Source organism: Zophobas morio, unplaced genomic scaffold (assembly GCF_036711695.1).
Source record: "Zophobas morio isolate AGI-343-1 ecotype UQ-CSIRO unplaced genomic scaffold, CSIRO_AGI_Zmor_V1 ptg000022l, whole genome shotgun sequence".
Taxonomy (NCBI): Eukaryota; Metazoa; Arthropoda; class Insecta; order Coleoptera; family Tenebrionidae; genus Zophobas; species Zophobas morio.
In genome coordinates, this window is record NW_026972127.1 from 725,258 (window position 1) to 747,365 (window position 22,108).

Sequence of the window (22,108 nt, forward strand, 5' to 3'; positions counted from 1 at the left end):
AAAATTCGAAAATTGAAAGTTGAAAAATATAGGATTGAAAATATCAAAAATCCGAGAATTCAAAAAATTGAAACATTGGAATGTCGATAAATCGAGAAATCAAAATATTGAAAAAATGAAAAATCGGGAAACTGAAAAATCAAAAAATTCGATAAGACTTAAAATCGAAAAATCGACACATTTTTAATCGAAAAACCTAAAATTAAAAAAATCGAAGTATTGAGAAATACAAAAATTGATAAATCGAAAAAATGAAAAATTGAAATATTCCAAAACTGAAACATTGAAAAATTGAGAAATCGAGAAGTCGAGAAATCAAACATCGAAAGACGAAAAATTGAGAAATAACAAAATCGATTAATACAGAAATCGAGAAAATCGAAAAATTGAAGAATCAAAAAATCGAAAAATGGTAAAACTGAAAAATTGGAAAATTGAGAAATCGAAAATCTGAAAAACGAGAATTTAAAAAATTGAAAATTCGAAAATTGAAGAATCGATTAACTGAAAAGTTCCAAAATTGAAAGTTGAAAAATATAGGAATGAAAATATCAAAAATCCGAGAATTCAAAAACTTGAAACATTGGAATATCGACAAATCGAGAAATCAACTAAACTGAAAAATCGGAAAACTGAAAAATCAAAAAATTCGATAAGACTTAAAATTGAAAAATCGACACATTTAATTGAAAAACCTAAAATTAAAAAAATCGAAGTATTGAGAAATACAAAAATTGATAAATCGAAAAAATGAAAAATTGAAATATTCCAAAACTGAAACATTGAAAAATTGAGAAATCGAGAAGTCGAGAAATCAAACATCGAAAGACGAAAAATTGAGAAATAACAAAATCGATTAATACAGAAATCGAGAAAATCGAAAAATTGAAGAATCAAAAAATCGAAAAATGGTAAAACTGAAAAATTGGAAAATTGAGAAATCGAAAATCTGAAAAACGAGAATTTAAAAAATTGAAAATTCGAAAATTGAAGAATCGATTAACTGAAAAGTTCCAAAATTGAAAGTTGAAAAATATAGGAATGAAAATATCAAAAATCCGAGAATTCAAAAACTTGAAACATTGGAATATCGACAAATCGAGAAATCAACTAAACTGAAAAATCGGAAAACTGAAAAATCAAAAAATTCGATAAGACTTAAAATTGAAAAATCGACACATTTAATTGAAAAACCTAAAATTAAAAAAATCGAAGTATCGAAAAATTCAAAAATTGATAAATCGAAAAAATGAAAAATTGAAATATTCCAAAACTGAAACCTTGAAAAATTGAGAAATCGAGAAGTCGAGAAATCAAACATCGAAAGACGAAAAATTGAGAAATAACAAAATCGATTAATACAGAAATCGAGAAAATCGAAAAATTGAAGAATCAAAAAATCGAAAAATGGTAAAACTGGAAAATTGGAAAATTGAGAAATCTAAAAAATGAAAATCGAGAATTTAAAAAATTGAAAATTCGAAAATTGAAGAATCGATTAACTGAAAATTTCCAAAATTGAAAGTTGAAAAATATAGGATTGAAAATATCAAAAATCCGAGAATTCAAAAAACTGAAACACTGGAATGTCGATAAATCGAGAAATCAAATTATTGATAAACTGAAAAATCGGAAAACTAAAAAATCAAAAATTCTATAAGACTTAAAATCGAAAAATCGACACATTTTTAATCGAAAAACTTAAAATTAAAAAAATTGAAGTATTGAAAAATTCAAAAACTGATAAATCGAAAAAATGAAATATAGAAATATTCCAAAACTGAAACCTTGAAAAATTGAGAAATCGAGAAATCAAACATCGAAAGACGAACAATTAAGAAATAACAAAATCGATTAATACAGAAATCGAGAAAATCGAAAAATTGAAGAATCAAAAAATCGAAAAATGGTAAAACTGAAAAATTGGAAAATTGAGAAATCGAAAATCTGAAAATCGAGAATTAAAAAAATTGAAAATTCGAAAAATTGAAGAATCGATTAACTGAAAAGTTCCAAAATTGAAAGTTGAAAAATATAGGAATGAAAATATCAAAAATCCGAGAATTCAAAAAATTGAAAAACTGAAAAACCGAAAAACTGGAAAATCGAGAAATTGAAAACTTATGATAACCCTTACATATAAATTAAAATAAATATATGAATGTAATGTTAAAATAAATGTGAAAAGTTCTAAAAACTGTTCATTACGAAAACCTATTGAACCTGCAAAAACAAAACCACCCTTGCTAGGCAACCTTCAAAATTTAAAAACACTGTAGAATTTTCGTCCGAGAACTGTCTCATTCTATGACTGTCTCTTGAGTGAATCTTCGCAAATTTTCAGTCCAAAATTTTGAATATGTCAGACCTTCGCCGTAAATCCTCTTTCACCTTCTCCAAAGACGCCAAATTTAATTTCGTCCGGAAAATTTCGTCTGAACTTCTAGCACCTGCACCGAGGAAATCCCCAGCGGCCTTCTACTTTCACTCCATTAGTCCACGCACATCCAAGCGCTTCCAAATTCACGTAGACGAGACAAAATCTGGTGGAATTCTTATAGAGGAAGCTTCCCTCTCCGAGAAATCTGTACCAGATAAAGCCCACCTATCTCCCGTCCGCTCAATAGCCAAAGACTTACCATAGTGAGTAAACTACAACTAGAGCCTTCAAAATCTACTGACTCCTAGTTCCGAAATTTGTAGGTTAAGAGCACTAAAAGTTAAGAAACGAATGAAGCGGCCCGTCAAGGACGAACTGGATGCAATGCAGAATAGTTACCACAAGGCCCTGCACCAGGTCCGCCTGAATCGTATCTTTGCGAACCCAGTTCTGAGCAAGGCCAAATTCAAACCAGTGACGTTGACTCATGATGAAGAATTGCGCCTCAGCGTCTTATTGTTGAGTTAAATTCAGCCTAAATCTGAGTCCAGTGCTGCGTTTCGTCCGGCCATTAATCGAAGATTCACTCATTTCGGATCCGCAGCCAAAATTCATCTGTCATCGCATTCTCACATACATTTTCACTGTCAAATCGTAAAACGTCAAATCAGGTTTTGTGTCCAAATTCTGGACGTCAAACTCACAAATAAACATTACTACATCTGGCATTGCGAATTTAAATTTTGGACCAAACACTAGTAACTTTTTCTTTTTTTTCTTTGGTAAAAAATTTGGTCTGAAGTATTTACGGGAGCGGTGATGCTTGTCAGGTCATGGACGGTCACATTTCTTTGGTGATAATATTTATCACCTTTTGGAAAATCAAAAAACTGAAAATTCTAACACTTTAGAAATCGAAAAATTGAAACATTTCCAAAATTGAAATTTAAGATTTAAAAACTCGAAAAACTGAATTCTCAAAAAAATCGGTTAATCGAAAAATTGAAAACCGAAACGTCGAAAAATTGGAAAATCAAAAACCGAAAAATATGAAAATCCGAGAAACCGAAAAATTATAAAATCGAAACATCGTAAAATTTCGAAAAATTAGCAAATCAAAAAATCAATTATATTTTAAAAATTAAAAAATTGTGAAACCTAAAAGTCAAACCATCAAAAAATGGAAAAACCTAAAGTTTTAGAAAACGAAAAATTAAAATTAAAATGTTTAACAAATGAAAATTGGAAAATTTGTTAACTCGAGAAATCAGAGTCGAAAAATCGAAAAATTGAAATATTAAAAATTTTGAAAATCGGGAAATAGAAACACAAAAAAGTCGTAAAATCGAAAAATGTAAAATTTAATAATCAAAACACTGAAAAATCAATAAAAAAGGAATCGGAAAATTAAAAAGTCCCCAAACTGGATTCTCGAAAAATCGCTTAATCGGAAAATTTAAGAATCGAAACGTCAAAAAATTGGAAAATTGAAAACCGAAAAGTTGAAAATCCAAGAAACCTATAAATTGAAAATCGAGAGATCGAAAGATGAAAAAATCGAGAAATCGAGAAATCAAATATTTTAAAAATCAAAAAATTAAAAAACCGAAAAGTCAAAAATTTTTTCCAAAATTGTAATATTGAACAAATGAAAATTCGAAAATTTGTCAACTTGAGAATTTAAAAAGTCGAAAAATCATAAAATTTAAGAAATCGAAAACATGAGAAACCGAAAACTGATAACCAAAAATTTGAAAAATCGTACAATCAAAAATTTCAATTTGGAAACTTTCCGGTTTCCAAATTGAAATTGAAATACTGAACAACTGAAAATTCGAAAACTTGTTAACTCGAGAAACCAACAATTCAAAAAATCTTAAACTTGAAATACTAAAAATCTTGACAATCGGGAAGGATTTTTTTGCCGTAAATAAACCTATTATTATTAAGACGAAACACCAAAAAATCGTAAAACCATCGAAAATTAGAAAATTCGAAAATGAAAAACCGAACACTGAAACAATAATTGAAAAATTGAAAAACCAAAAAACTGAAAAATCAAAAAATAAAAAAGAAGAAATTGGAAATTGAAAAATCCCCAAACTGAATTCTTGAAAAATCGGTTAATCAGAAAGTTGAAAATCCCAAAAACTGAAAACTTGAAAATCGAGAAATCAAAAATTCAAGAGAAGTCTTAAAATCGAGAAATTGGAAAACCTCTGAACTGAATTCTCGAAAAATTGGGAAAAAATAAATTCGACACAGAAAAATTGGAAAATCGAAAATTATTATACAATCGAAACATCGAAAAATTGAAAAATCGAAAAATCAAACATTTGAAAAGTCAAAAAATTGAAGAAGCGAAAAGTGAAGACATCAAAAAATAGAAAAATCTAAAATTTTAGTACAAGGAAAATTAAAATATTGAAAAATTGAAAAATTCGAAAACTTGTTGACTCGAGAAATCAAAAAGTCGAAAAATCGGGAAATCGAAACACCAAAAAATCGTAAAACCATTGAAAAATTGGAAATTTCGAAAAACCGACATCGAAAAATTCAAACATCGAGAAATCGAAACATGAAAAGGATCGAAAATTCGAAAAATCGAGGACTTACAAAAATTCTAAAATTGGGAAGTCGAAACACCAAAAAATCGTAAAACTGAAAAATTGAAAAAAATTAAATTTAAGAAACCGTAAAAATTGAAATACCAAAAATCGAAAAATCGTAATCAAAAATTTGAAAAATTGTAAAATCTAAAAATGTAAAATAAAAAAAAAAGAAATCGGGAAATTGAAAAATCCCCAAACTGAATTCTCGAAAAATTGAAAACTCGAAACGTCGAAAAATTGGAAAATTGAAAACCGAAAAGTTGAAAATCCGAGAAACCGAAAAACTGAAAATCGAGAAATCGAAAATTGAAAAGACTGAGGAATCGAGAAACCAAAAAGTCTTAAAATAGAGAAATTGAAATACCTCAAAATTGAAAAATAAAAAAAAATGAGAAATTAAATAAAACGATAAATCGAGAAATTGAAAAATCCCTAAACTAAATTCTCTAAAAATGGGCAAGTCGAAAAATTGTAAAATCGAAACATCTAAAAATTTCGAAAAATTGGGAAATTGAAAAATCATAAAATTGAAATATCAAAAAATTGGAAAATCGAAGAGTCAAAACATCAAAAAATCGAAAATTCTAAAATTTAAATCAAAAATAAAAGAAAACGAGAAATCTGGACATTGAAAATTTCTCAAACTAAATTCTCGAAAAATCGGTTATTCGAAAAATTAAAAAATCCTAGAAACCGAAAAATTTTAAATCGAGAAAAAAAATGAATTATTTTAAATTTCAAACAATTGTAAAACCTAAAAGTCAAAACAGCAAAACATCGAAAAATCTAAAATTTAAGAAAACGAAAAATTAAAATATCGAAAAATTGAAAAATTCTCAAACTGAAAAATTTCCAAAATTGAAATGTTGAACAACTGAAAATTGGAAAACTTGTCAACTCTAGTCGTAAAATCGAAAAACTGAAAAATCAAAAATATAAAATATAAGAAATCAAAAAAATGCAAAACTTAAAACTGAAAAATGATAATAAAAAATTGGAAAAATCAAAAAATCAAAAAATGTAAGATCTAAAAACTCGTAAAATTGAAAAACTAACAAACTGGAAAATCAGAAACCGAAAAATTTAAAATCGAGAAATCAAAAATTCGAGAAGTCCTAAAAGCGAAAAATAGAAATAGCTCAAAATCGAAAACTTGAAAAAAATGGGAAATTAAAACAACGAGAAATCGAGAAACTCAAAAATCCCAAAAATTAATTATCGAAAAATTATAAAACCGAAACATCTAAAATTTTCCAAAAATTATAAAATCAAAATATCAAAAAATTGGAAAATCGAAAGATCTAATATTTTAAAAATCAAAAAATTGAAAAATCGGAAAATCGAAAAATATAAAATTTAAGAAAACGAAAAATTAAAAACCGAAAACATAAAAATCATAATAAAAAATTTGAAAAATCGTAAAATGTAAAATTTCAAAACTAAAAATTGAAAAACCAAAAAACAGAAAAATAAGAAAAAAAAGTGTAACCGGAAAATTGAAAAATTATAATCAAAATTTTGAAAAATCGAAAAATGCAAAATTTAAGAAATCGAAAAATTGAAAACCCGAAGATTGAAAAATCATAATCAAAATTTTGAAAAATCCAAGAATATAAAATTAAAAAACTAAACATTGAAGAATAAAAAAAAACTAGAAATCGGGAAATTGAAAAATCATGATCAAAATTTTGAAAAATCGTAAAATGCAAAATTTAAGAAATTGAAAAATTGAAAACCCAAAAACCGAAAAATCATAATCAAAATTTTGAAAAATCGAAAAATGTAAAATTTAAAAACTAAAAATTGAAAAATAAAAAAAAACGAGAAATCGAAAAATTAAAAAAATCCCCAAACTAATTCTCGAAAAATCGGTTAATCGAAACATCGAAAAATTGGAAAATTGAAAACCGAAAAATTGGAAAATCCGAGAAATCGAAAAATCCGAAAGATGAAAAGATCGAGGAATCGAGAAATCAAAAATTCGAGAAGGCTTAAAATAGAGAAGCTGAAATAGCTTAAAATCGAAAAAATAAAAAAAATGGGAAGTTAAAAAAACGAGAAACTGAGAAATTGAAAAATCACATACATATTTTAAAAATCAAAAAATTGAAAAACCGAAAAGTCAGAACATCAAAAAATCCAAAAATCTTAAATTTTAGAAAACGAAAAACCGAAAACAGAAAAATCATAATCAAAAATTTGCAAAATTGTAAAATCAAAAAATCAAAAACCGTAAAATCAAAAACACGAAAAATGTAAAATTTAAAAATTCAAACAACTGAGAAATCGAAAAAAACGAGGAAATATCGGAAAATTGAAAAATCTCCAAACTGAATTCTATAACGATCAGTTAATCGAAAAATTGTAAAATCAAATATTTTAAAAATCAAAAAATTGAAAAATTTATAATTTAAATATTGGAAATATTGACAGATACATCTAAGAACTAAAAGTCGAGAAATCGAAAACTGAAATATCGAAAAACTGAAAAATTACAAAACTGAAACACTGAAAAATCTGATAAAGTCTAAAAGAAATAGTAATATCCGTTAATTCAAAAATCAAGAAAATGGAAAAATGTAAAATCGAAAATCTGAAGAAGCGAAAGTTTGAAAAATCAAAAAATCGAAAAATAGCAAAACTGAAATATTGGAAAATTGAGAAAAGAAAATTTGAAAATAGAGAAATTTAAAAATTGAGAAACTGAAAAATGGAAAATTGAATGAATGAATTGAAAAATCCCAAAAATAAAATATCGAAAAATTGAGAAATCCAAAGTTGAGAAACCGAATTTCGAAGATTCAAAAAGCTGTAATATCGAAATATCAATAAATCGAGAAATCAAAATATTCAAAAACTGAAAAGTTGAAAAACCGTAAAATCGAAAAATCAAAATCCGAAAAGTCGAAAAATCAAAACACCAAATTTTTAAAAATGGAAAAATTAAAATACTTAATACTTACCGAAAACTTGCAACAACAAAAAAATGTCCAAAATGTTGAACAATTAAGAAATCGAAAACTTGTAAAATCGAGAATTCGAAAAGACGAAATTTTTTTCAAAAATCGAGAACCTGAAATATTAAAAAAATGTTAAATCGGGAGATTGAAACATCAAAATATCGTAAAATCGAAGAATTAAAATATCGAAAAATCTAAAATTTAAAAAATCGAAGAATTTAAAACTGTAAACGCTAAAATTAAAAAAAAAAACTCGAAATATTGTAGAATCTTCAAACTGAAATATCAGAAACTTGAGAATTCGAAATATTTGGTAAACAATTTTGATTTTTTTTCTAAAAATCTCGATGTCTAGAACACGGATTCATAAAACACAAGTTCAGCACTACGTTATTTTTTAAAATTTAAGCAACATTTATTCGCCAACATAGTAAAACTGTAGACTTTCTTTCATAACATGAAACTTAAAACATGTTTAAAACAGAAAACTTGTATAAGCCTCATTTTAACCATGTTTTAAGTTTCCTGTTGTGAAAAGATGGCTATGTATATAAAAAAAGGCAAAATATAAGCCCCACCCACCCACCCTATCCCAATTCTGGTGATTTTTTTCATTCGTCGTAAGCCGAGGGGCGGAGCTTAATTATAAAATCCTTATTTTTCTACGAGAAATTACCATGTGAAATATATTCTTAAGTAATCGTGTTATACAAAGAAAAATATTAACTAAAAAAAAAATCAAAAGAGAAGCTCCACCCATCCGTCTCGATCTCAATAGTGATGAATTTTTCATTTGTTGACAGACCGAGGGGCGGAGCGTAATTGCAAAATCGATATTTCCGTACACAAATTTACCATTTTAAAAATGTTTTAAGTTTCTTGTTCTGAAAAGACGACTGTATCTTAAGAAAAAGGGGCAAAATATAAGCCCCGCCCACCCGCCCAATCTCAATTGTGACGATTTTTTTTTAAATCGTCGATAGACAAAGGAGCGGAATGTAATGCAAAATCCTTATTTCCTTACAAAAATTGACCATTTTAAACGTGTTTTAGGTTTGTAAGAATACAAAAAATCATCACAATTGAGATGGGGTGGGAGGGCGGGGTTTATATTTTGGATTTTTTTTCTTAATATACTTAGTATTTTTTGAACAACCCGATACTCAAAAACATGTTTTTAAGTTCTTGTAAAGAAATCAGTATTTTGCAGTTAAGCTCCGCCCCCTTAGTTAGAGGCGAATAAAAAAAATCATCACAATTGAGATAGGGCGGGTGGGCGGGTTTATATTTTGCCTGTTTGTTTTAATATGTGTAGACTTTTTCACAATATGAAACTTAAAACGTGTCTGTGAAAAGATGGCAATCTATATTAAGAAATAAAAAGGCAAAAATAAGCCCCGCCCACCCGTCCTATCTCAATTCTAATTAATTTTTTTATTCGTTGTAAGCTGAGGGGCGGAGCTTAGTTGTAAATTCCTAATTGTTCTACTAGAAATTACCATGTGAAATTTGTTCTTAAGTAATCGTGTTAAACAAAGGAAACTAAATGGATTAATTAAAAAAGAAAACCAAAAGAGAAGCCCCACCCACCCGTCTCGATCTCAATCGTGATGAATTTTTCATTTGTTGACAGACCGAGGGGCGGAGTGTAATTGCAAAATCGATATTTCCGTATACAAATTTACCATTTTAAAAATGTTTTAAGTTTCTTGTTCTGAAAAGGCGACTGTATATTAAGAAAAAGGGGCAAAATATAAGCCCCGCGCACCCGCCCACTCAATTGTGACGATTTTTTTTAATCGTCGAGAGACAAAGGAGCGGAATGTAATGCAAAATCCTTATTTCCTAACAAAAATTTACAATTGTAAATGTGTTTTAGGTTTCCGAGAAAAAAAAAATCATCACAATTGAGACGGGGTGGGTGGGCGGGGTTTATATTTTGCCATTTTGTCTTAATATACTTTGTACTCTTTGAATAACACGATACTCAAAAATATGTTTTTAATTTTTTGTAAAGAAATAAGTATTTTGCAGTTAAGCTCCGCCCCTTTGGTTCACAGCGAATAAAAAAAAAATCATCACAATTGAGATGGGGGGGGTGGGCGGGCTTATATTTTGCCTGTGTTATTTTATATGTGTAGACTTTTTTCACAACATGAAACTTAAAACGTGTTTGTGGAAAGATGGCAATGTATATTAAGAAATAAAAAGGCAAAAATAAGCCCCGCCCACCCGCCCTATCTCAATTCTAATGAATTTCTTTATTCGTTGTCAGACCGAGAGGCGGAGCAAAATCGATATTTTCCTATCCAATTTACCATTTAAACATGTTTTAAGTTTCTTGTTGTGAAAAAATGACGACTACACATATTAAGAAAAAAAGGTTAGAGTCATTTCTAAAAAAATTCGAGCAAATGACATTGACATGAAAGTCATATTCCCACTGCTTTTCATTGATCTTTGAGAACCTGATTTGCTCATCTAGCTCAAAATTTTTTGGAAACGACTGTACTCTATGGGTAATAACAAGTCGAGAAAATATGAAGCCATAGCTTAAGTCCGGGAAATAAAATCCTTAAGTTGTTCAATAGTTAAATTATTCTATAACTGCCCCTTGAGCTCGATTCCCCGACTCCCCTCGATCCGACCCGTCAAAATTTCGCTTCCGCACGTCATCGCACGTCCATCTCGCATCCAAATTCACGTAAAAGTCAAAGTCGACGTAAACAAACCCACTGACAGTTCCCGAAAATCGTTTCGTGATGTTCGCCAACGCGTACCAGAGCGGCTTCATGTCGATCTTCTACAGCGTCGGCAGCAACCCTTTGCAGCTGTGGGACAAGCAAGTGAGTTTCGCCGGGTCTTGTCACTCGCCGGACGTTTATCATCCCAGTCGTGCCCATTACCATATTAATGCAGTCGGAGAGTTCTCAGGCGACGCACGTCCGCGACGCTCGGATCTCTCCCGAGATCCACCTGTGATGGATTCGCACTTTCTGTTCCAGGTGAAGAACGGCCACATCAGACGCGTCGTCGACGACGAGGTGCGCTCTCTGGTGCTGGAGATCTCCGGGACCAACGTAGCCACGACCTACATCACGTGCCCCATCAAGCCCAGGCTCTCGCTGGGGATCAAGCTGCCCTTTTTGGTCATGATCATCAAGAACATGAAGAAGTATTTCACGTTCGAGATACAGATTCTGGGTGAGTGGAGGGATAATTGTGGCGCTGGACTGGGACTAATGGTTTCGTTTTTTTTTGTTTAAGATGATAAAGATATGCATCGACGGTTCAGAGTTTCTAATTTTCAGTCAACGACCAAGGTGCGACCGTTTTGTACCACGATGCCCATCGGGCTGAGCACTGGGTGGAATCAGGTCCAGTTTAATTTGGCCGACTTCACTAAACGAGCTTACGGTAAACATGTTATTTTGACGCTAGAATAAGGTTTTTTTCGACGTTTTAAAGAGGTAATTGCGAAATCCGGGTTAAGGTAGTCCGTGAGGTCTACAAAAGATTTAACCGAGGTAGAATTCATGACTACAGAGTGGATTATATGCAATTTATTGTAATTGATTTTGTCACTCCTTATTTTGGTACTGACAAGTGAATTTCCAGTCCAAAATGCCAAAAATTTCTGCAAGTGTCCACGACTGGATAAAAAAGTTTCTCGATTTGCAATTTTTCGAGCTTTCAAATTTTAATTTTCGAATTTTTCATTTCTTCAAATTTTCGATTTGCAATTTTTCGTTTCGGATTTTTATTTTCTTTATTCTTACATTTTTGCAATTTGGAAATCTGAAGCCGCTGTCACGACATCTCGAATAAACACGAAAATGGATTCAAAATTTTCAAAAATTTTCCAAAAAAATAGTTAAAATGGGTTCAGTCGATCGAAAACTAGTGTCAAATTGTAGATAAATTTCCGCCAGTAACAAACCTGAAATTGCCGTTACAGTTTCTGTTCCAACAAACACGAAAAGTGAATTAAAAATGTTCAAAAATTTTGCAAAAATATGGTTAAAATTTGCTCAATCGACCGAAAATTGGTGTCAAATTGTGGATAATCTTCAACCAGTTACAAATCTGAAACAGTCGTCAGGATACCTGTTCCGAAAACACGAAAAGTGGATTAAACGGCTAAAATGGGTTCAATCTGCCGAAAATTGGTGTCAAATTGTAGAAACTCTTCCGTCAATTACAAATTCGAAATCGTCTTCACGACATTTAATCAAATAAAAGTAAAATTTGATTCCAACATTTTCAAAAATTTTTCAAAAAAATGGTTAAAAGTGGTTGAATCCAATTGGGGATAATTTTCTGCCAGTAACAAATCTGAAATCACCGTCACGATATCTGTTCCAATAAGCACGAAAACTGAATTCAAAATTTTCAAAATTTTTCCAAAAAAAGAAATGGTTACAATTTCATTAATCAACCGAAAATTGATGTCAAATTGTAGATAATCTTCCGCCAATTACAAATCCTAAATCGCTGTCACGATATCTGTTCCAATAAATACAAAAAATGAATTAACAATTTTCAAAAAATTTCCAAAAAATGGCTAAAATGGGTCCAATCGACCGAAAATTACTGTTAAATTATTGATAATTTTCTGCTGGTTACAAATATAAAATTACCTTCAGTATATCTATTGAAATAAAGGTAAAATATGATGATGAAATCTTAAAAAATTTTTCAAAAAATTGGCTAAAATTTGTGCCATCCACTAAAAACTGGTATCAAATTGTAGATAACCTTCCGCCAGTTACAAATCTGAGATCGCCATCAGGATATCTGTTCCAATAAATCCGAAAGGTAAACACAAATTTTCCAAAAATTTTCCAAAAACATGGCTAAATTGTGTTCAATCAACCGAAAATTGATGTCAAATTGTAGAAGCTTTTCCATCAATTACAAGTCCGAAATCGTCTAACACGACATCTATTCAAATAAAAGTAAAATTTGATCCCAAAATTTTCTAAAATTTTCCAAAAAAAGGGTTAAAATTTGAGCCATCCATTAAAAATTGATGCCAAATTGTATATAATCTTCAGCCAATTACAAATCTGATATCTCCGTCACAATATCTTCTCCAATAAATACGAAAAGTGAAATCAAAATTTCCAAAAATTTTCCAAAAAAATGCCTAAACTAGGGTTCAATCGACCGAAAATTAGTGTCGAATTGTAGAAACTCTTCCGTCAGTTACAAATCCGAAATTCTCCTCACCCAATCTATTCAAATAAAAGCAAAATTTGATTCCAAAATTTTCAAAAATTTTTCAAAAAAATGGTTAAAATGTGTTCAATCGACCTAAAATTAGTGTCAATTTGTGGATAATCTTCTGCAAGTTACAAATCCAGAATTGCCTTCACAACATATGTTGAAATAAAGATAATATTTGGTTCCAAAATTTTAAAAAATTTTCCAAAAAATGGTTAAAATTGGTTGAATCGACCGAAATTAGGTGTCAAATTTTAGAAACCTGCAACTAGTTAGAAGTCTGAAATCGCCGTCAGGATGTCCGTTCCAATAATCACGAAAAGTAAAATCAAAATTTCCAAAGATTTAAAAAAAAATGGCTAAATTTGGTTCAATTGCTAAAATTGTTGTCAAATTGTAAAAAATCTTACGTCAATTACAAATTCAAAGTCGTCTTCACGAGATTTGTTCAAATGAAAGTAAAATTTGATTTCAAAATTTTCAAAAATTTTTCAAAAAAATGGTTAAAATTGGCTCAATCGACCGAAAATTGGTATCAAATTGAACATAATCTTCCGCCAATTACAAATCCGAGGTCACCGTCACGATGTCTCTTTCAATAAACACGAAATGTCAAATCAAAATTTTCAAAAATTTTTCAAAAAAATGGCTAAACTAGGGTCCAATCGACCGAAAATTGGTGTCAAATTGTAGAAACTCTTCCGTCAATTACAAACCTGAAATTGTCTTCACGATGTCTATTCAAATAAAAGCAAAACTTAATTTCTAAATTTTCTAAATTTTTCAAAAAAATGGTTAAAATTTGTTCAATCGACCTACAATTAGTGTCAATTTGTGGATAATCTCAGCAAGTTACAAATCGAAAATTGCCTTCACAACATATGTTGAAATAAATAAAGGTAATATTTGGTTCCAAAATTTTCAAAAATTTTCCAAAAAAATGGTTAAAACTGGTGGAATCAACCGAAAGTTGGTGTCAAATTTTAGATAATCTTCGACTAGTTACAAGTCTGAAATCGCCGTCAGGATATCTATTCCAATAAACACGAAAAATGAATTCAAAATTTCCAAAAATAAAAAAAAATGTCTAAAATGTGTTCAATCGACCGAAAATTGTTATAAAATTGTAAAAACTCTTCCGTCAATTACAAATTCGAAATCTTTACGACATCTATTCAAATAAAAGCAAAATTTAATTCCAAAATTTTGTAAAATTTTTTAAAAAAATTGTTAAAATTTGTTTAATCGACCGAAAATTAGTGTCAAATTGTGGATAATCTTCCGCAAGTTACAAACCCAAAATTGCCTTCACAACATAAGTTGAAATAAAGGTAACATTTGATTCCAAAATTTTCCAAACTTTTCCAAAATTTTCCAAAAAAAAATGTTAAAGCTGGTTGAATCGACCGAAAGTTGGTGTCAAGTTTTAGATAATCTTCAACTAGTTACAAGTCTGAAATCGCCGTCATAATATCTGTCCCAATAAATACGAAAAGTGAATTCAAATTTTCCAAAAAAAAATGTTTAAAATGTGTTCAATGGAGCGAAAATTGGTATCCAATTGTAGAAACCCTTCCGTCAATTACAAATTCGAAATCGTCTTCACGACATCCATTTAAATAAAAGTAAAATTTGATTCCAAAAATGTTCTAAAATTTTGCAAAAAAAATAGTTAAAATTGGCTCAATCGCCGGAAATTGGTGTCAAATTGCAGATAATCTTTCGTCAGTTACAAATTCGAAATCACCTTCACGACATCTTAAAATAATACTAATACATATATGGTAATAAAATTTTCAAAAATTTTCTTAAAAAATGGCTAAAATGGGTTTAATTGACCGAGAATTAGTGTCAAATAGTGGATAATCTTCCTTCAATTACAAGTCCGAGGTCACCGTCACGACATCTGTATCAATAAACACGAAATGTGAAATCAAAATTTCCAAAAATTTTTCAAAAAAATGGCTAAATTGGGTTTAGTTAACCAAGAATTAGTGTCAAATTGTAGATAATCTTCCGCCAATTACAAATCCGAGATCACCGTCACGATATCTCTTTCAATAAACACGAAATGTGAAATCAAAATTTCCAAAAATGTTAAAAATGGCTAAACTAGTTTCAACCGACCGAAAATTGCTGTCAAATTGTGGACACTCTTCCTTCAGTTACAAATCCAAAATCGTCTTCACGACATCTATTCAAATAAAATAAAATTGAATTCCAAAATTTTCAAAAATTTTTCAAAAAAATTGTTAAAATTTATTCAATCGACCAAAATTTGGTGTCAAATTGCGAATAATCTTCAACTACTTTAGAAGTCCGAAATCGCCGTCAGGATATCTGTTCCAATAAACACGAAAAGTGAAATCAAAATTACCAAAAATGTTAAAAAAAATGGCTAAATTTGATTCAGTTGCGAAAATTGTTGTCAAATTGTAGAAACTTTTCCGTCAATTACAAATTGAAAGTCGTCTTCAGCACATTTGTTCAAATAAAAGTAAAATTTGATTCCAAAATTTTCTAAAAGTTTTCAAAGAAGTGATTAAAACTAACTCAATCGACCAAAAATTGGCGTCAAATTGTTGATAATCTTCCGTCGGGTACAAATTCGAAATCACCTTCATGGCATCTATTAAAATAAAGCTAATATATTGTTCCAAAATATTCAAAAATTTTCTAAAAAAATGGCTAAAATGGGTTTAATTAACCGAGAATTAGTGTCAAATTGTAAATAATCTTCCCCCAATTACAAATCCGAAATCACCGTCAAGATATCTGTTTCAATAAACACGAAATGTGAAATCAAAATTTCCAAAAATGTTTCAAAAAAATGGCTAAAATGGGTGCAATCGATCGAAAATTGGTGTCAAATTGTAGAAACTCTTCCGTCAATTACAAACCCGAAATTGTCTTCACGACATCTATTCAAATAAAAGCAAAATTTATTTTCAAAATTTTCTAAAATTTTTCAAAAAAATTGTTAAAATGTGTTCAATCGACCGAAAATTAGTGTGAAATTCTGGATAATCTTCCGCTAGTTACAAATCCAAAATTGCCGTCACGACATATGTTGAAATAAAAGTAATATTTGGTTTCAAAATTTTCAAAAAATTTCCAAAAAAATGGTTAAAATTGGTTGAATCGACCAAAAGTTGGTGTCAAATTTTAAATAATCTTCCACAAGTTACAAGTCTGAAATCGCCGTCAGGATATCTGTACCAATAAACATGAAATATGAAACCAAAATTTCCAAAAATTAAAGAAAAATGGCTAAAGTGTGTTCAATGGACCGAAAATTGTTATGAAATTGTAGAAACTCTTCCGTCAATTACAAATTCGAAGACGCCTTCAAGACATTTGTTCAAATGAAAGAAAAATTTAATTCCAATATTTTCTAAAATTTAAAAAAAAAATGGTTAAAATTGGCTCAATCGACCGAAAATTGGTGTCAAATGGTAGATAATCTTCCATCAGTTACAAATTCAAAGTCGTCTCCAAGACATTTGTTCAAATCAAAGTAAAATTTAATTCCAAAATTTCCAAAAATCTTCCAAAAAAACGGCTCAAATTTCTTCAATCAATCGAAAATTGGATTCAAATTATAGAAACTTTTCCGTCAATTACGTCCGAAATCGTCTAGCACGACATCTATTCAAATAAAAGCAAAATTTTATTCCAAAATTTTCTAAAATTTTTCAAAAAAATGGTTAAAATCGGCTCAATCCACTGAAAACTGGTATTAAAGGGTAGATCATCTGAAATCGCAGCCACGATATCTGTTCCAATAAATACGAAAAGTAAATGTAAAATTTTAACAAAATTTCCAAAATAAATTGTTACAATTGGTTCAATCAACCGAAAATTGGTGTCAAATTTTATACACTCTCCCGCAAATTACAAATCTGAAATCGCCGTCTAGGTATCTGTTCCACAAAAAGTGAATTAAAAATATTCAAAAATTTTCCAAAGAATGGTTAAAATTTGTTCAATCGCCTGAAAATTGGTATCAAATTGTAGATAATCTTCCCCCAATTACAATGCTGAAATCACCGTCACGATATCTGTTGCAATAAATACGAAAAGTGAAATCGAAATTTCCAAAAATTTTCCAAAAAAGTGGCTAAACTAGGTTTCAATCAATCGAGAAAATTGGTGTCAAATTGTAGAAACTCTTCCGTCAATTTGAAACCCGAAATTGTCTTCAAGACATCTATTAAAAAAAACAAAATTTAATTCCAAAATCTTTTAAAATTTTTCAAAAAAATGCTTAAAATTTGTTCAATCGACTGAAAATTGGTGTCAAATTGTGGATAATCTTCCTGTAAGTTATAAATCCGAAACTGCCTTCACGCCATATGTTGAAATAAAGGTAGTATTTGGTTCCAAAATTTTCAAAAATTTTCCAAAAAAATGTTTAGAATTTGTTTAATCGACCGAAAATATTTGTAAAATTATAGAACCGCTTTCGTCAATTACAAATCTGAAATCGACTTCACGACATCTAATCATATAAAAGTAGACTTAATTCCAAAATGTTCTAAAATGTTTCAAAAAATTGTTAAAATTGCCTCAAATGGCCGAAAATTGGTGTCAGATTGTAGATAATCGTACGCCAATTACAAATCCGTTGCCTTCACCACATATGTTGAATTAAAGGTAATATTTGGTTCCAAAATTTTCAAAAATTTTCAAAAAAGAAATGGTTAAAATTGGTTGAATCGACCGAAAGTTGTCAAAATTTAGATAATCTTTAACTAGTTACAAGTGTGAAATGGCCGTCAGGATATCAGTTCCAATAAACACGAAAAGTGAATTCAAAATTTCCAAAAATTTTCAAAAAATGGCTAAAATGTGTTCAATCGACCGAAAATTGTTGTCAAATTGTAGAAACTCTTACGTCAATTTCAAATTCGAAGTCGTCTTTGCGACATTTGGTCAAATGAAAGTAAAATTTGATTATAATGTTTTTGTAAAATTTTTCAAAAAAAATGGTTAAAATTAGCTCAATCGACCGAAAAATGGTGTCAAATTGTAGAAACTCTTCCCTCAATTACAAATCCGAAATTGTCTTCACGATATCTATTCAAATAAAAACAAAATTTAATTACAAAATTTTCTAAAATTTTTCAAAAAAATAGTTAAAATTTGTTCAATCCACCGAAAATTTGTCAAATTGTGGATAATCTTGCACAAAAAAATTGCCTTCACAACATACGTTGAAATAAAGGTAACATTTGGTTCCACAGTTTTAAAAAATTTTCCAAAAAAATGGTTAAAACTGGTTGAATCACCCGAAAATTGGTGTCAAATTGTAGATAATCTTCCGTTGGTTACAAATTCGAAGTCACTTTCATGACATCTATTAAAATAAATATATGGTTCCAAAATTTTCAAAAATTTTCTAAAAAAATGACTAAAATGAGTTAAATTGACAAAGAATTAGTGTCAAATTGTAGATAATCTTCCGCCAATCACCAATCCGAGATCACCGTCGCTATATTTGTTTCAATAAACACGAAAAGTGAAATCAAAATTTCCAAAAATTTTCCAAAAAATTGTGTTCAATCGACCGAAAATTGGTGTCAAATTGTAGAAACTCTCACGTCAATTACAAATTCGATATCGTCTTCACGACATTTGTTCATATATTCTTCAGGATATCTGTTCCAATAAATACGAAATGTGAATTCAACATTTTCAAAAATTTTCCAAAAAAATGATTAAAATTGGTTCAATCGATTGAAAATTGGTGTAAAATTTTAGATAACTTTCCGCCAATTACAAATCCAAAACTGCCGTCACGACATCTGTTCCAATAAATACGGAAAGTGAATTCAAAATTTTCAAAAATTTTCCAAAAAAAAGTTGTAAAAATTGGTTCAATCACCCAAATTTGGTGTCAAATTTGAGATAATCTTCCGCCAGTTACAAATCTGAAATCGTCGTTACGATATCTGTCCTAATAAACAAGAAAAATAAAATCAAAACTCCCAAAAACGTTCCCAAAAAATTTGAACGTTTAGGGAAGAAATTGAAAAAAAATTATAACTTCAATACAACAATTTAGCACTGGTAAATTCTATTCAGCTGGTAACAAATTGTTTTCAAACACTATCCAATGTTCAAGGTAAAATAGGTGAAAATGTTTTTCAAAAATTTAAGTGTGTTTTAGAAAAAATGTAAGCTTGTGAGTAAAATTTTCGGAAGAGAATTTGTAAATGCGGATAGTACTTCCTAGGATTCGACTGATTTTGGCAAATATCATATTCCTTAAGAAAATAAAGGGTGGGTGGGTGGGGCTAGTACTTGTAAAGATAAGACTGATTTTGGCAAATGATATACCCCTTAAGTAAATAGAGGGTGGGTGGGTGGGGCTTGTATTTGCTAAGATAAGACTGATTTGGCAAATGATATACCCTCTAAGAAAATAGAAGGGGGTGAGTGGGGCTAGTACTTGTAAAGATAAGATTGATTCTGACAAATGATGTCAATTCCTACAGGGTGTTTTATAGGCAAGCAGTAGCTTTACAACTTCCGTCTCAGAACCGATAAAATGTTTCTTTTATTAAATATTAGGTTCTACTGTTTTTCAAAAAAGAACTCAATTCCTATTTTACAGTAAATAAATTAAGTAATTAAAATGGAGAAAGGAGATGGGAGGTAATTTTTTCTAAATCCTAGTGATTTTCTAGTGACTACTTTTGACATTATTGAGTCTTTTCTTAGCAAATACAAGCCCCGCCCACCCACCCTCTGTTTTCTTAGAAAGTATATCATTTGCCAAAATCAGTCTTATGTTATCAAGTTCAAGCCCCGCCCACGCACCCTCTGTTTTCTTAGAAGGTATATCCTTTGCCAAAATCAGTCTAATCTTATCAAGTACAAATAGACAAATGGGCAAATAGACAAAAACAAGTAGGGCTCAAACAAAAAAAATCTAATATACATATTTATATAGGGTCACTAGAATAAATGGAAACTGTTAAATATCTTGAAACCAATTGTACAAATCAACTGAAATTAAACATAGCGGTACAAGAAGTTGTGCTCTAAAATTATTCGTCAAAAAAAATTTTACCATATGTAGATCCAGATCTAATAGAGAATTCAAAATTTGGTCTGTCGATGTTGAAAGATTGTTTTCAATGTTAAAACATGTGTTATGTCAGTGACAAGCGCGAATAATTTCTAAAGGAAAATTTTGAAAAAACATTTACTGACCAAAACTGTATGCATATTTGCGCATATTTCTTCGACACTTATTGCATACATTGTCGAAGCCTTAGTTATAGGTAATAAATATAATTATAGACATTTCTGTGTTTTTTGTTTATAGTTAATTGTTCTTACTTTCCGGGTCGCCGGAAGTAAATTGTTTATGCGCATAAACCTGTGCATGTTTCGAAGTTGTGTGCATATAAATCCGCTCTTTATTTATGACTATTAATTAAAAACAAGTCGATCTGTTAGATTTAGATGCTCATTTAAAAATCATCCTTATATAATTAATCACTTCTCCAGGCTCCACCTACCTAGAAACCACTCGAGTTCAAATTCACGCAAACGTCCGAATCCGCCGCATCTATTTCTCCGACGTCCTCTACAGCGACGACGAACTCCCCAACGAATACAAACTCTTCCTCCCAACTCCCGGCACCCAAACCGTCTCAAGACCATCCCAAGCCAAAAAAGAATCCATTCAAGGTAACATACCCTCCACGACCCACCCCTCTCATAACCCTTCCACCCGACAGAGAAACCAGAAGAAAAGAAACCCTCCGTATCCGAAACACCCGAAATCCCGCCATCCCAAGAAGAAACCCCATCTGCCGCGCCACCCAGCCCGGTCGGTATGCACATACCCGAGGGCGAGGACGCACCCACCACCACCCCCACGGAAGAACCCACCGAGTCGGAGATGGTAGCAGAACCACCCAGCGAACCCATAGAGGGAGAAACCACGGTTGAGCCCACCTCGGGTGACGTGACCACCGTGGAACCCACGACGACGGAGCTCACATCCGAGCCCATGGAAGGCGAGCCTCTGGTGGAGGGAGTCGAAGTTACCGGCGAACCGACGCCGGAGGGCGAAGCGCCGGGAGAACCGGCTCCGCAGGAAGGGGAGGCCGAAGCGCCGGCGGCGGCTGAAGAGGCGGTCGCTGAGGCACCGGTGGAGGAGGCGCCGACGCAGGAGGAAGCGCCGCCGCCGGAGGAGGCACCGCCGGAAGAGGCACCGCCTGCGGAGCCTGAGGCAGGAGTGACTGAAGAAGCGACGCCGAGTGAGAAGGTGGAAGAGGCAGCGCCTGCGCCACCGGAAGAGGCGGTGGCTGAGGAGCCGCCGTCGGAGGCGGCTGCCGAGGAGGCGGCTTAAGAATAGTTTACTGTTTTATGAATGCGGAGGATTTTTTGAATGTATTTTTTCATTAAAAATGCTTCCATCTTACTAATCAGATGTACACTATTTTTTCTTCCCTTGAAAGTGTCATTAACCAAATTAAAAAAAAATGGTCGAACCCAACCTCTATTTTCTTAAAAGGTATGTCATTTGCCAAAATGCTAGTATTTGCTAAGATAAGACTGATTTTGGCAAATGACATAATCATCTGAGAAAATAGGGGTGGGTGGGTGGGGCTAGTACTTGCTAAGATAAGACTAATTTTGGCAAAATAGGGGGCAAATCTAAAAAATATGAATGCAATGATAAATCACAAGTAACAACTCATCATATTTTACACATTTTGGGTAGAATTTATTCGTCAAAATTTTGAGATGACGTCATCAATTTCTTGAGGGGAATAAACAGATATATTTGGTTATATGCTTACAATAATTCTTAAACATCTGCAAGATTTCAAAGTATTCATTTTTGCAATTCCTAATTTATTCAATAAAATAAATTGATTGATTCATTAATTTTTTTGAGTCACTCT

The 22,108-nt window shown here is 30.9% G+C and overlaps 2 protein-coding genes across 2 annotated transcripts; both read left to right on the plus strand.

The window, feature by feature from the left end:
• Nucleotides 1–2,281: 2,281 nt before the first annotated feature.
• LOC135133747 (uncharacterized) lies at nt 2,282–3,101 on the plus strand. The gene is made up of 2 exons (XM_064062239.1): nt 2,282–2,643; nt 2,689–3,101. The coding sequence occupies exons 1-2, from the start codon at nt 2,360–2,362 to the stop codon at nt 2,906–2,908; spliced, it is 504 nt and encodes a 167-aa protein (XP_063918309.1). The 5' UTR covers nt 2,282–2,359; the 3' UTR covers nt 2,909–3,101.
• A 7,526-nt stretch (nt 3,102–10,627) lies between these two features.
• Nucleotides 10,628–21,604, plus strand: LOC135133684 (fibrous sheath CABYR-binding protein-like). Its single transcript, XM_064062158.1, has 5 exons — nt 10,628–10,798; nt 10,958–11,156; nt 11,220–11,369; nt 20,700–20,882; nt 20,933–21,604. Exons 1-5 carry the CDS (start codon nt 10,715–10,717, stop codon nt 21,547–21,549), a joined length of 1,233 nt encoding a protein of 410 aa, XP_063918228.1. The 5' UTR covers nt 10,628–10,714; the 3' UTR covers nt 21,550–21,604.
• Nucleotides 21,605–22,108: the final 504 nt, after the last annotated feature.

Excerpts from the sequence above, each read along its gene's own strand:
- LOC135133684 (XM_064062158.1), top strand. The coding sequence starts at position 10,715 with ATGTTCGCCAACGCGTACCAGAGCGGCTTCATGTCGATCTTCTACAGC. Across the intron at positions 10,799-10,957 it reads TGCAGCTGTGGGACAAGCAA|GTGAAGAACGGCCACATCAG; the intron begins GTGAGTTTCGCC and ends TTTCTGTTCCAG. Across the intron at positions 11,370-20,699 it reads CTTCACTAAACGAGCTTACG|GCTCCACCTACCTAGAAACC; the intron begins GTAAACATGTTA and ends TCACTTCTCCAG.
- LOC135133747 (XM_064062239.1), top strand. The coding sequence starts at position 2,360 with ATGTCAGACCTTCGCCGTAAATCCTCTTTCACCTTCTCCAAAGACGCC. Across the intron at positions 2,644-2,688 it reads ATAGCCAAAGACTTACCATA|TTCCGAAATTTGTAGGTTAA; the intron begins GTGAGTAAACTA and ends ACTGACTCCTAG.